Source organism: Tubulanus polymorphus, chromosome 1 (assembly GCF_964204645.1).
Source record: "Tubulanus polymorphus chromosome 1, tnTubPoly1.2, whole genome shotgun sequence".
In the NCBI taxonomy this organism is placed as follows: Eukaryota; Metazoa; Nemertea; class Palaeonemertea; order Tubulaniformes; family Tubulanidae; genus Tubulanus; species Tubulanus polymorphus.
In genome coordinates, this window is record NC_134025.1 from 25,474,613 (window position 1) to 25,488,249 (window position 13,637).

Genomic DNA, 13,637 nt, shown 5'->3' on the forward strand with positions numbered 1-13,637 from the left:
TACTGTATACTTACGGTAATAAAACTTCACAAATAAAACCAACGCGGAAGTAAAACGAACCCGGAAGTTTACGCGTTCGTGTATCTAGGCAACAAATCCGCGTGAGAGCATACAAGAGGTTCGAACCCCAATTTAAGATAAACCGACATGAAAACTAATGAATCGACACAAATGATTTTGGAGGGTATAAAAAAGTGACATATCATGTATATCATAACGAAAGTTTATTGACTATGAAAGCAGCTGGAAAGGTAGTATTTTGGAGAAAATATGACATTTTATTCAATCCCTTCCCTAGGCCATTTAAACATTTTCAGCAAACCCGTTCTAGTAGCTCGTCTTGTTTGGCCCCATTTGTTAAAATTTTTCGGGGGACAAGTCGATTTCCAGCCTATCTCTTGCGCTGTAGTTTGCGGGAAACGAGTGACATTTCGCTGATTTATTGGGGGTAGTTTCAGCGGAATCGTTGACGTGCATTTCTGTCCAGAAGACGGTCGTGGAGTTGGTGGCTTTCCTTGTAGTATTCTGTTCATCTAGAATTAACGATTGTGTAAGCAGGGCCGTACCTACCCGAAATTTTGGAAGAGTGGCCTGTTTGCAAATATTATACCCAATTGCCCTTTTTCGGCCCCCCCCTAAAAAAACAACTTTAAATAGGCTAGGTACGGCCCTGGTTATGACAGAAACAAAACAATTTCGGTAGAATAATGATAAATTCTTGAAGAGAAACCTACCTTACGATATTCTTCCGTTAGAAATCCCCATTTTTCTGGCCACTTTTTTATTTGAGACTGCATTTCAGTTTGAACATGATCTTTCCTACGAATAATTTTTTTTGAGAAACTGTGAAATTCTAATATAACGAGTTTTAGAATTGGCAAAAGGTTTCCCGTCCTAAAAAATGACTAACGAACAGAAGTAGCATTAACGTTTACCAGATTTCATCATTGTGCACAAAATTCAGATGTTTCCCCATTTTCGACGCTCCTCACACAGCATTATCCCCCAGGAAACCGCTCAACATGTCTGTTACTAAGGTTACTGGGGTACATACTACGTTTTCATGCGGTCAGAATAGTCTGATTTTTACTGAAGATTCAAAATTTTTTCCAAAAATGAGTTTTCATTAATAAGGGATACCAGTACAGAATAACACATTCCCAAGATTACCACATATTATTCAAATGAAAAAATATATATTAGGTTTTAATGATAGATTGTACGTTTATATCTGGGAGTGGCTTATATGCGCATATAATATTGCATAATCGGCCACATATTGGAATAATAGCGATAATACATTGCTGTAATATGAAATTATCAGAGGAGGTCCAGGTATCCCAGTCGTCATGGAAACAGCTCAGTCGGGGTCAAGATTCGACTTCAATCTTGGCATAAACATTATCACAGTTATATCCTTTATTCCTTTATAGGTAATTTGGCAACGTTTGTGTTTGTGTCAGATATTGAGTTTTGTGTAACATTGTTGTTATTCGCAACATTTGAGCATCCTTATTAGCATAAAATTGATATTATGCTATTGAAAAGAGAACGTGACTCTACGATGAATAAGATTTTTAGGTTTTTTGTATGGTGATTTATCGGTGAACATATACATATGATTTGAAAAATTCTGGGTATATCAGCTTACAACAGCCTTTCACGCCTAAGCTTGTTATTGTAACGATATTATCTAATATTTTTATTTTCTTCATTCATCACGCGATGGTGACAATGTTTTTCACAAGTTTCTTTTCATCTATACGTCAAAACCGCGGTGGATTTGTTGAAAGGGATTTTTTACTCATTCAGTTTAGTCGGTCGTACATTTCGGAAACACATCTGTCGTTGAAATACACGTTAAAATGAGATATCCAGAAATTGAACAAAACTTGAATGTAGTTGTAGGCCCTATTTTGAAATGATTGATGATCGTTCTTATGTAAAGAATTCCTTTAGATATGGCAACCGTTTTGGTCGTAGGCCTACTTACGTTAAGAAATTCTCGGAATTTTCAATATAGATTTTCTTTGATGTATGTAATTCTTTTTCCATGGTTCCAAAACAGTTGAAGTGACACCTTTTCTCCCATGTTTATGTTTATAACACTTTCTCGGGCTCAAATGATCAATCATTCTAATTAGTGAATGTGATATATATGTCGGCGGATTTTCGGTTGGTAGGGCATGTTCTACCATAAACTGGTTCGTAACTCTAAAAACCTTTCTTAGCCAGTCGTTATTTTTAGGGTCAGTCAGTTGAATTGAATAATATTTATATTATTAACGCTGAATTCGGATGCATAATCGATCATTTGCGAATGAAAAAGATTTCATACGATTATAACAAATGACCTTAGGTTATTCGACAGCGAAAATATCTTACAATTGTTGTGACAAATTTGATCAGTTTTGCTTTACAACCATGCGCGGGTTCTCAAATGAGTCGGTTTGACAGGGTTTGGGAAAGTTGGTTTCGGAAGCAATTTCCTCCAAGATCAGCGATTGATGCGATTTTGGAAATTAATTATTTTTCTCTTTTTAACGATTTATAACTACGGTTAATTTTCCCGCACGTGCCTAAATTAATTCTAAAACAAGCAACCAATATTGACAAACTAAAAAGTCAATGACTCAAATTGAAACGTTGATATAAGAAAAGTTTAATTTACTATGCTACTACTATAACTACATACATTATAAGAAAGCCAAATCTTATTTGCCAAATCGTCTTATAACGAAACTATTTCTAATGACATGTCTGTTGGTTAGGACACCCGGCGACCAAGCATTTACACGTATATTTCTATTAGGGAAAGGTTATTGTGAACTTTATAAATAGATGGGGCGAATAATTATGTACTATTATATGCTTTTGTAAAATGTGGCCTTATCCTGGGGGCTTAGTTGATTGACTAAAGTAAAGCAGTGGGATATGTACTGAGTGCCTATTGCTATTGAACGCCCGAGCAGGTATAAATGACACTCAACGGGTGTTCCGAGGTCTGCCTCCATCATTAAAATTATTTGACAGTTTCGTGCTTTCACGCTTGTCACAAAGCAGTGGGAGAAACACGAAATTTCTAAGCCCCAAGAAACAATAGTTTTAATGAAGACTGACTTAGGGTTGTCGTGCGTTCTGAGACGTTGATTGACCCCCTGGAATTTACTATATTCTATCATGTAGCGAGCGTGGTTTTTATTTTTTGTAATTGTTCGTAAAATATAGATTATAATCCAGGGAAAGGTGGCAATAACCCACCAGTTCGCTTCTTTAAAATGGCTATTTGCGATTGTTCTGTTAAAAAATATTCTAGCATGTGGTATTAGGTATTAAGTTGTTGAAAATATGTGTGAAACTAAATTTTTTATTCCGACCAGACACTTGCTGTTTATACCACTTATTTTTTATGTCAGTAACTTGTTATGTCTGAGAAAGACGTGTTTTCAAAATATTATTCCAAGGAACGATTACAATTAATGAATAATATTCTGTATCAATAATTACATTGTATATAAACTCTTTCATCTTTTCTGATCATTTTTCGTGTTCCACATGTACGTGTGCATTTTTGAAGCCAGAAATCATATTTTTCTCAAAGAATTTAGCGGACTGTTTAGCTGCATGAGGGTGATTTTGACATGATACCTTACTTTCAAACATCTGAATAAACTGGTAATCTTTTTTCGTCCAATCCTCCTTTTTCCACTCGTGAAAAAAATATTGATGTTCAATGCCTATTCCCAATTCGATATATACCTTACAACACATGTTCAATACGTTAAAAATAAGAACTAACTCTGAGACTATTTCAAATAAATCAACAGTTTAATTAATAAATTATTACTATAAGGAACCGCCATACATTTGTTGACATTTTTGTATATGTCTCCACACATTACGTAGTCTTTCTCGGAGTATCTTACCATTCTTCGATGGTATTTGCGGCACAAGATTTGCAGAAATTTCGGGTTCTGTTCGTTTAAATAATTGCCACACAGCTTCGCTTATTCTGCCATTTTCGGCAAATTCTTTAATCCGTTTTGACGTCCGTTTTCTAAATATGCACAGTGATTTCAATAACTGTTCGTGATAGGGCGAATATTTTTCTAACAGACGATAACTATGAAACAATCCAGACTCGTTGTCTATGAATACTAGAAGTCCACTATCTCGCGTTTTCTCCAAATTATGAACAGGTTTTTCCATGATATTACTGTTCCACTGTTTATTAAAAACGTTATTTATCACGCGATCTATATTTGCGGTCAAATAATCAAAAATGATTAAATCCGACCATTGCACTAGTTCAGTAAGATCGCTTAGAGTTTTGTTATAAATACTGATTTCATTCGGATTCAGCTGATTTTGATTGTCTCGAAAATAAACTGGTATATAAGCAGGGACTAGATCGTTTATCCATTGCGTTAAAACTAAAGGTTTTTCGTCGCTCCATTGCGAGGAAGCGATTTCCGTGCTTACCGATTTCCACAATTTATTGCGCACATTTATTTTGTGGGTTGTCGATGCGGGAACGTTTTCCAAATTTAGCAACCGTGCCAAATAATAGGAGAATATTTCGCCCTGTATTTGGTCAATGTTTATTCGGTATCTCGCACAAGCTTTCGACGCATCTTCGAACACCAAACGCCGGTTTTGCATTCGACCGCAACCTTCTGATAATTCCACGACTCGCGTACTTTGTAAATGATTGTTCCACGAAATCTGGTGATTTTTCGTGAATCCGCGAGGAACGAATTTCTCAAGTTCATCGCTCCAAAAACACCCTTGAACTAGACTGCCTTGTATGTCTTTCATACGATGCTGCGGAGCCCCATTCAATCCGAACAAGTCCTTTTTGTGGATCATTTTCTTACCGACAAAAACCGTGCTCTGAATAGAAGGCCCTTCTTGTTCGGTGTCTAATTCTGCGGGCGCTTCTGTGTTGGAACTATCCTCTAGAACTGCTCGCTGTGAACGATAAAGTTCGCCGAATTTCGGGTTTGTCGAAGAATCCATTTGATTTAAATGAAACGACACGCCAGGTAAATGAATCATCATTCCCAGTAATGTTCCGAGAAAGAAACACAATCCCATCGTTAAAAGTACTCGATAGTTCAACATTTTCAAGTATTGAAATGCAAAACGCTTGTTAAATGCTACGATGTTTCCCTTTTCCCGATTACTTGCAGATTTTTCGAACGACCAAAACACATCAGGACGCCATGATTTTCCGCGCACGTATACTCGAAAGTCGTCGGTAGATTATGCGAATTATTAGTGTCGAATAAGTAACAAAATTCTTACTTTTATTTGCGAGCTGTCAATCTCGGACGTCTTTTCATGATCATTACCCAAGCTTGGTATTCAAGTCTCTTGTCAGCAATTTCACAGTTAAAACCAAACTCGTTATAATGGCGGCTCGAGGATTACCCATGCAGAATGGAAGTACATGAATCAATGCCAGTGTCGACGTTATAAATAAATAGTTTTCTGCATTATCGTGGCTATTGTACGAAACGTCATCCGCAATTTGTTCCCCCATTGGCTAGTTTGGTCCCGCTGTGTCATCATTGCAAACATTATACAAATGTGGTGCTAATTAGGGGCGTGACTACGGTTTGGTTTGTTATGGCATTTTGACAAGCGTTTATTTATGACATTTTTGTAATTAGGCTGACAGGACATTATCAGAAACATTATAACTGATCAAAATTCGACAGAAGTGGGTCGTTCGCGAACATTGTTGATATTAATTATATAATCGGCTTATGAACGCCTCGGAGGAATTTGAGAGCATTTTTACACTATAAGGGATTGATTTGCGCTAAATAACGGATTATTGAAATGATAATCGTCGAAGTTGTGTTCGATATCGTAAGAATTAATCACGCGTCACTTCATCAGTGGTATTAACGTATATCTGAGGATAACTTCATAATTCGCTCTTAATTCTTATTCGGGAAGATAAAAATCTCCTCTGTTCGACTCTACATGTTTGTTGGTTAAGTAATCATTGAGGTGAAAATTGATTTACTTCGTATGCCTTAATCATTAGAGTCCCCGAACGAAATCTACCTATCAATTAAATAACAGAGACAATCCTTATTTTAAGATAAAAAATCATTATAGTCAAATTTTAACCATGGACTCCACGTTTTAGAATCTGAGAAATCGAATCCAGTCTAAATGTATGAAAATAATATTAGAGATGCCTATAATACACAGAACGTAGACTGAAAACAATCTTTGAGAAGCATTTTCTGATTAAATAAAAGTTATCTTCACCGTTTGAATGTCGTAAATCTTTCGAATACCAAAAGGATTATTTCGACGATAGACAATTTTCACGAACCGTAAACGAATGATTGTTTTCAGGGGACAGACGGCAGCACGACGGGGTGTGGGACTCCGCTCCTTGCCCTCCTACATGATTAATTGAATTGTCTTTCTGCACCCATTTAACCACATAGTCATTCGAATCAAGACAGACAGACATATATAGCTCGAAATATGTACGAATGTCCGGTGTAGATATTACATGGCAATAAAAATATTCAGGTCCAAGAAAATCATTGTTCAATACTCTCCCTAGATTTAATTACCATATACACACGTAATCTAATTGTTGATCAATTTTGTGGGTTTCATTTCTATGAAAAATCAAGTCTTTCTCCGATTGCGTTATGCAATTTTGACAACTTGCTTTACAAACTTATATATTTAGTTTGCACTCCGAATACTGTAATTCCTAAAAAACATTTCCTAGATTGTCATATCTTAAGATACCGAAAACGATGTCTAGATAATTTGATCTTTTCTAACAACGGCACATTTCGGTACAATTTCATTCCATTTTATAGATATTATCTGTGCTCATCATTCTTCCAACTGAAATTCAGGTTACAACCCGGAACTTGGGCAACAATTGTGATAATGATAATTCGGAATTATATATAATTAGCATTGATTAATTGGCGTTTTGGCGTGTTCGTACCTATAACGTCAAATCAAGTGACCTGTTGACCGTTGGTGCCAAGACCTGCTAATTAAGGTTAAGTAGGGGCCCTTGCTTTCGCGATCCTTCATCAGTCGATTGGCTGGTCACTTGAGGCTCCTGTTGCTACTTCATCATACTTCTTCGTGATCAGAGAATAATTGATAAATCAAAAAGTTATAAAATTTTATGTGATGATTATGAACTCAAAAACGGACGTGTATCCCGGATTTCATTTTGTTTTTCTATTCGATCCTCTGAACATATTGCAATCTGTATTTTCCCCAGGTTAAAAATCCCATCTTATAGCTTTGATTCAAAGTGATTCCTCTGATAAATAGGGTGTCCCAAGTTCGAACCCGGTCCATTGTAACTCTTTCTGAGGCCTGGCCGAATACGGGATAAACATAAATGTCCCAACCGGTCCGAGCTCGGTTTGTTGTTTCTAAATTCTGGGGTCCTGGATGCTGAATGATAGGAGTCCCAGGTTTGAACTCGGATTGTTTACTGATTCTGAGGGGTCTTGATGCTGAATCATAGCGGTCCCAGCCGATATTGATGCTACATACAGGACTGCGAACAAGGATCGAAAAGTATATCGCTTATCGCGCCATTGGAATTTTGCTGAACTATTTAATTTCTGGTTTATACTTTTAGAAATTTTAGAATGTGGGGCCTACTATATTTCAATACGCCATCTACCGGAATAGGATAAACATGGGTATCCCAGGTTTGAACCAGGTTTATTGCCACTGATTCAGTGATCTGGAGAATAGAGATCAGGGATGTACCAGATTCGAACCTGCCACAAATTAGTTCTTGTATTGGAGCCCATGTATTATTTTGACCCCCACCCCTTCATACCAGCTTTCCTAAACGACGACAACTCAAAAACCAAACCAGCGTTTTTCCAAAACCTCTTCGAATTCCCAAATATACGAATAGATTCATCATCGAATTGACAGCGTTAAATAACTGGCCCGAATGATACGGGCGAAATGTCACTCCGTTAGGTAAAATCGCCGGCAGAACTGTGTTTGTTAAAGACATCCCGTAATCAACCATAAATATTACATTTAAAGCTAATATGGTCAGAGTAATTTGTTGTCCTTGTTTACTATTGGTCGAATCTTCATCATTGACGTCGATTTGTTGAAGTTTCCGTCGCAGGCGAGCCGCAGCCCGAACCAACATAGCCATGTGAATATTACAACATAAAACAATCAAACCCGGTATAAACCTCAACACAACTCTACCGAATAAAAAATCATAATAAAACGCATACTGTTTATTGAGAAGCAGGAAATTTCTCTGTACAACATGCTCACAAGGCTGACCGGGTTTCTTAACGAATGTTTCTTCATCCCAAATTGTCGGTAAATCGAAAATGAAAGTTAGAATCCAAATCGCAGCAGAAATACGAAATGCATTTCGAATCGTGCAGATATTCTTGGCGTACAGTGGGAATCTTATAGCTACATAGCGGTCTAAACTTAGGGCAAACAGTAACCACGGACTTGTAGTCGTGGTCATCTGAAAGATGGCGTCTACGTGAAGAAACATGTAACGATAATACTCTTGAAAAATACGATTAAAGCGAATAAACCCGAACGGGTATTCTAGGGACAGTACTACCAATTCGCGCCCGAACAACCCGGTAAGACAGCTGACAGTATCAGCTACAGCGAGCATCTCCAAATATAGAATACTGCTACCTTTTAGCTTCATCAGTCGTAGCACAATGAACGCGAGGCAGTTAGAGACGAAACCGATTGTATAAAGAACAGCACGCGTTATGGTCATTACGGCACCGTATGTGTAAAAACCCGAACCGTCACAGAATCGACCGCAACAAATCATCGCAGGGTCTGTTTCATTCACTATCAGTGACATTGTGTAAGTGAAAGTGGTTCTGTGGTCTCCTGTCTCCTACATGTCTCTTGTAACCATGTCTCTTGTAAAGCAGTTGCTCCACTGATGTGAGGCTCTGCAGTTACCCTCGCACTGACGTGAGACGTCACACTGATGTGACACTACGTCTCGTACACCTCTTTTTGCCAAATCTGTTTGCCATAGTTTTGAAACGTATAATTTACCTTATGCGTAGCGAGTGAATGGTGCCGGATGATACAAACGCTTTAATCACAGTTTGCCGCAACAAAAGCAGCAATTTCTAAAGCGGTATATCTTGTATATAATATGCATATATACGGTATATTTTATATAAGGTATATTTTTCCGTTACAATGGAAGTTTATCTTTATGTATAGATTCAATAGAAACCCATGCAAGAGCAGCCATGTTTTTCGTATTGAAAAAGGTTCAGGAATATTCACTAGGAATAGACCTAGCAATGCAACTCTTCGACAGTATGGTGGTTCCCGTCCTAATTTTTGGCTGTGAAATCTGGGGTTTTCTAAATTTGAACCGGCTAGAGAGAGTCCAATTAACGTTTTTCAAGTACCTGTTAAAATTAAAAAGATCAACATCAAGTTTTTTTGTTTACGGTGAACTAGGACGATTCCCTCTTTCAATTACCATTAAGAGCAGAATGCTTAATTTCGGGAGAAACCTGTTGAATACTAACAAATTATTATCGTATGTGTATAAAACCCTGTACCGTCACTTTTTAACTGACAGAAACACTAGTAAATGGCTTGACTTCGTAAGAAATGTTCTAGAAACCAATGGTTTGGGCGAAATATGGTATACACAGAATACCCCAAATTTAAATATTTTTGCTTCCACCGTACAGTAACAGATCAGTTTATCCAACTTTGGCACGAATCCCTAAACAACTCTAACACATCTATATATTATAAACATTTCAAAAGTGAATGGGGCTTTGAAGAATACCTCACCACATTACCATCGGACCTTCCGAAAGTTCGTTTTTGCTAGGACGCAAAAACGAATTTAATGACGCAAAAACGAACAATCATAGAGCAAAAACGAATATTTTCGTTTTTGCTCTATGGGATTTTTCGTTTTTGCGCGGTAGCAAAACGGAATTTGGACAGTCGATGAAGTTCCTGGGAGAGGGTTCACAAACGATAATTAGAGAAAAAATGAAGAAATTTAATCGGCAAATTTTAGCAAGATTTGCATATGCCATGGGCGGTCCAGGAATCCCGTACCGTCAGCAGGTAAATGTGGCGGGCGTATGGTTAAGTTTGATAAGTGTTGATTATCCATTCGGGGTGCCGGTCGGGCGAATCTTTTAAGATGTCTGCGTAAAATCCTGGGCCAAATTCGGTTTTCGTATCTATTCGACTAGTGGTCGGAACTAATAACCGAATGCGCTTGATTTTCGAACTATTTCCGGAATATAGTTCCACTAACGGACATTCGGTTTCGTTTAGTTCGACTATAGTCGACTAACTCAGATAACCGAAGGTGGCCCTGGCAGGTGAATACTTGTAAATTGTAGATGGCGCTTCGATCATCGTCCGTTATTTCCGGTTGTTTCTCGCTCATTGTAATCAATTTAATTGTCTTCTCGAATTCAAACGACTTTTTAGCTCGATTTAACCCACCTCAGGTAACTTTTATCTCACGTTTTAGGTAGATAGCAAGTTAACGATGCGTTTACTATCATTTAAAAAGCGTCGTTTCGCTTCATTATAGCATTTTTTCGTCCCCCAGATTCGTTCCGATTCGCCTTTCTCCATTCTCGGCCATGTTTACACAAAACAGCTGATATTTTATTCAAATTGGTCGAATTTCGGAAGTGAATATTTTGCCTAAACTTCAGGCTAAACGTAATTATTCCTAAGGATACAATTTACTGAAAACAGCTGATAAAAAAATTTAAACTTACTACAAAATTGCAACTAAAATTAAAAAGTGCTACCGAGCCCAGCCCAGTATTTACTAATAAATTATAGCCTGTATAGGTAGCTGTATTAAATAATGAAATCTACAAAATTGAGGTCTGAGTATGGTTGATTAGGAAAGTTAGTCCCCGGGCCTGGTTAGGTTTGAATTTAAAGGCTAGATTTAAGGGCAAGGATTGTGTTGGGGCCTTAGATCAGTCATATCTTATTTTAGCTCTGGCGGTTAACTAGATCCAGAGGGATTTGAGGTGCAATGTTTGGAATTTGTATCCTGGGTTTTTTTTACGCTTTTCTCTTGGATAATTCTCCGTTTTTTCAATATTTCGCGTTTTTATGCCGGAATTTTTTTTTTCAGTTGTGTCCAAACGCTCAAGAGTAAAGTACTCCATTTTGACGAGGAACCATCATGGCTTGTGCTACACTCTCGCTGAAACGAAATCATGATTTCGATCATCTCCATAGTCCTTCAAGTAGATCCCCGAAGAGAAGAAGATGCATGCCGATGACTATTTCCCCACAAACACCACCAACAAAACTACATCAGACCACATCGGTGTTCAAAGATATATCTCCAAAGCTGTCTAGAGGTACATTTATTAAATTACCTCTTAACGCTAACAACATTTCAATGTTCATTGAGTCATAGGTCTTTCACCAAGTGGATCAAATTTTTTTTAAACTAGAACAATCATTTGAAACTAGCTAAATGCGGAAAGGTGACCTCAACCGTGGTCTTACCAGTTCTCCCTCTTATAAACTAGTTAGGTTCTTTATAAAACTGTGTCAGTTCAATTACAAGTCATTTGCTTTTAAGTGTAATATAAATCAAGTCGAGGAAGCCTGTTCTTTATTTTTGCATAATGGATGATAAATACTACATGTATATTTTTGCTTTAACTCACAGAACATATTGCTAAAAATCTTGCTGCTGAAATAAAACGAATGCACAGAAGGAAACAGTTGACATTTCCATCGGATTCGGCTATTTCACCATCAACTTCTGGTGGAACACTTCCCCAGTTGCACATGGACGGAAATGACAGTGACGACAACAATTCAGACTCTAGCTGCTCGAGCAGCAAGTCGCAAACAAATTTCTTCAACGCGCTCTCACCGAGTAAAAAGGAAGTTCCGTTGTTCACGTTCCGACAAGTCAGTATGTTCTGCGAACGAATGCTTAAAGATCAAGAGGAAAAAATACGCGAAAATTACGACAAAGTTCTTGGATGTAAATTATCGGGTGAGTGCAGGAGAGTGACCGCATGTGAATATCATCCCTATTACCAAATTTCATCCTCATATCCCTGTGATAGAACAATGTTTGGATCTTATTTCATTGATACCGACAATCTTGTACCACAAGTGTTGCTGGTTAACAATTGAGCCTCGAGTTAGATAAACTGAAAACAGTCAGATGTTGTCGATTGATTCATCTTGTAAAAATGTCGTAAATTTTTTATTTCAGAACAATACGAAGCATTCTTAAGATTCAATCATGATCAGATCCAAAGGAGATTCAACGAGACTCCGGCCAGTTGTAAGTATTTATCCATCCATAGCATTTCATAATGATGCAATTCATGAGAAATTTGGATTAGAAGTTTTATTGTGTAGATATGCAATGACAAGCTGACAAACGATATCTGGAAAACTTTGATCAAAGCCCTGTCTACACAAACTATTACACTCTACACAGAATCTAGTGTTGAGACTATTAAAATCCTGAGAATGTGGTAGGGTTTAATAGTCTCGGGACTGTCACATGGCCATACCTAGCATTTGAATTTTGGAGGGGCGGAGAAATCAGAAAGGCAGTTCTTCTGGATATGAAAATAGTATTTGAAAAAAAGGGTACTTTTCCAAAAGTTTCTGAGGGGGCAACTGCCCGTGTTATGAATGGCCCAGTATTACTGTGAAGATCACCTCTTGCTTACTGATGTTTATTAAATGAAATACTAAATTAGCCCACGTAGGTAGTTGTCAGGTAGACACTAGAGTACCAGAGAATCCAAGCAGTCTCGGGATCAAAGATAGCAGTTCTTGTGTAGACATAATGCTACATACTGATTGGATTTGATATTCATATTAATCTGTGATTTTTTTTCTCATTTCAGATGTATCTTAGGCTTGAAAACACGAAAATGGGAAAGAATGAATGAGAGTGAATTATTATATTGTATTGAGCGTTACATTATAAAAGCAAAAGCATGAGATGATTGACATTAATTTAATTTAAACTAACAGTTTCAGGAGCTAATCCTTGGAACCTTACTTTGTACAGAATTCTTTTAACAGATCACAACTCAATGATCGCACAAAGCGATCACCTTCATGCAAAATGTTAATAGTATATGTAAAATGAGCAGTAAATGATGTGTGTATTAACTTGTGTCTTAAAAATTAATAAATAAATTGGAAATATGTCCTTTTAAAGATGACTTGCGGTATATATTATTATTAAGTCCGGGCTTCTGCTAAAATGAGGTAAAAATGAATGCTTGGTGTTGCAGCTCCGACCAGATGAAGTAAACGACACCTTCCACCTGCTTCGATGTCGTACTGAAATCCGACGAACGTCATTTTTTCCTGTACCAGCACCCTCCCTCGTTCCGGGCGCAGCTTGCTGCAGTAACGTAAACCCTCTTATACCATTATACTTAACGGTTACCGGCAGTTTACTATAACATTCTAGAACTAGTTTAATGTTGCCGAAGATGCTAGCCTAATGGACTAACCTTTAACTGACAGTACCACGCGCGCAACGGCCATTGCACGAAGAAAGAAAAGCTCAACTGGGATTCGAA

General features: G+C 37.5%; 4 protein-coding genes across 4 annotated transcripts; 1 reads left to right on the forward strand and 3 right to left on the reverse strand.

Moving 5' to 3' along the window:
• Positions 1-278: 278 nt before the first annotated feature.
• LOC141914740 (ciliary microtubule inner protein 1-like) lies at positions 279-976 on the reverse strand. The gene is made up of 3 exons (XM_074806027.1): positions 936-976; positions 735-819; positions 279-533 (listed from the first exon to the last, which is right to left on the reverse strand). Exons 1-3 carry the CDS (start codon positions 974-976, stop codon positions 279-281), a joined length of 381 nt encoding a protein of 126 aa, XP_074662128.1.
• Positions 977-3,846: 2,870 nt separating this feature from the next.
• On the reverse strand, positions 3,847-5,124 carry LOC141914749 (extracellular serine/threonine protein kinase four-jointed-like). The gene has a single exon (XM_074806039.1). It carries the CDS (start codon positions 5,122-5,124, stop codon positions 3,847-3,849), a length of 1,278 nt encoding a protein of 425 aa, XP_074662140.1.
• Positions 5,125-7,855: 2,731 nt separating this feature from the next.
• On the reverse strand, positions 7,856-8,890 carry LOC141914757 (kappa-type opioid receptor-like). Its single transcript, XM_074806051.1, has one exon. The coding sequence runs from the start codon at positions 8,888-8,890 to the stop codon at positions 7,856-7,858; it is 1,035 nt and encodes a 344-aa protein (XP_074662152.1).
• A 1,564-nt stretch (positions 8,891-10,454) lies between these two features.
• LOC141909938 (akirin-2-like) lies at positions 10,455-13,266 on the forward strand. The gene is made up of 5 exons (XM_074800626.1): positions 10,455-10,538; positions 11,189-11,420; positions 11,738-12,073; positions 12,299-12,370; positions 12,948-13,266. The coding sequence occupies exons 2-5, from the start codon at positions 11,240-11,242 to the stop codon at positions 12,956-12,958; spliced, it is 600 nt and encodes a 199-aa protein (XP_074656727.1). The 5' UTR covers positions 10,455-10,538; positions 11,189-11,239; the 3' UTR covers positions 12,959-13,266.
• Positions 13,267-13,637: the final 371 nt, after the last annotated feature.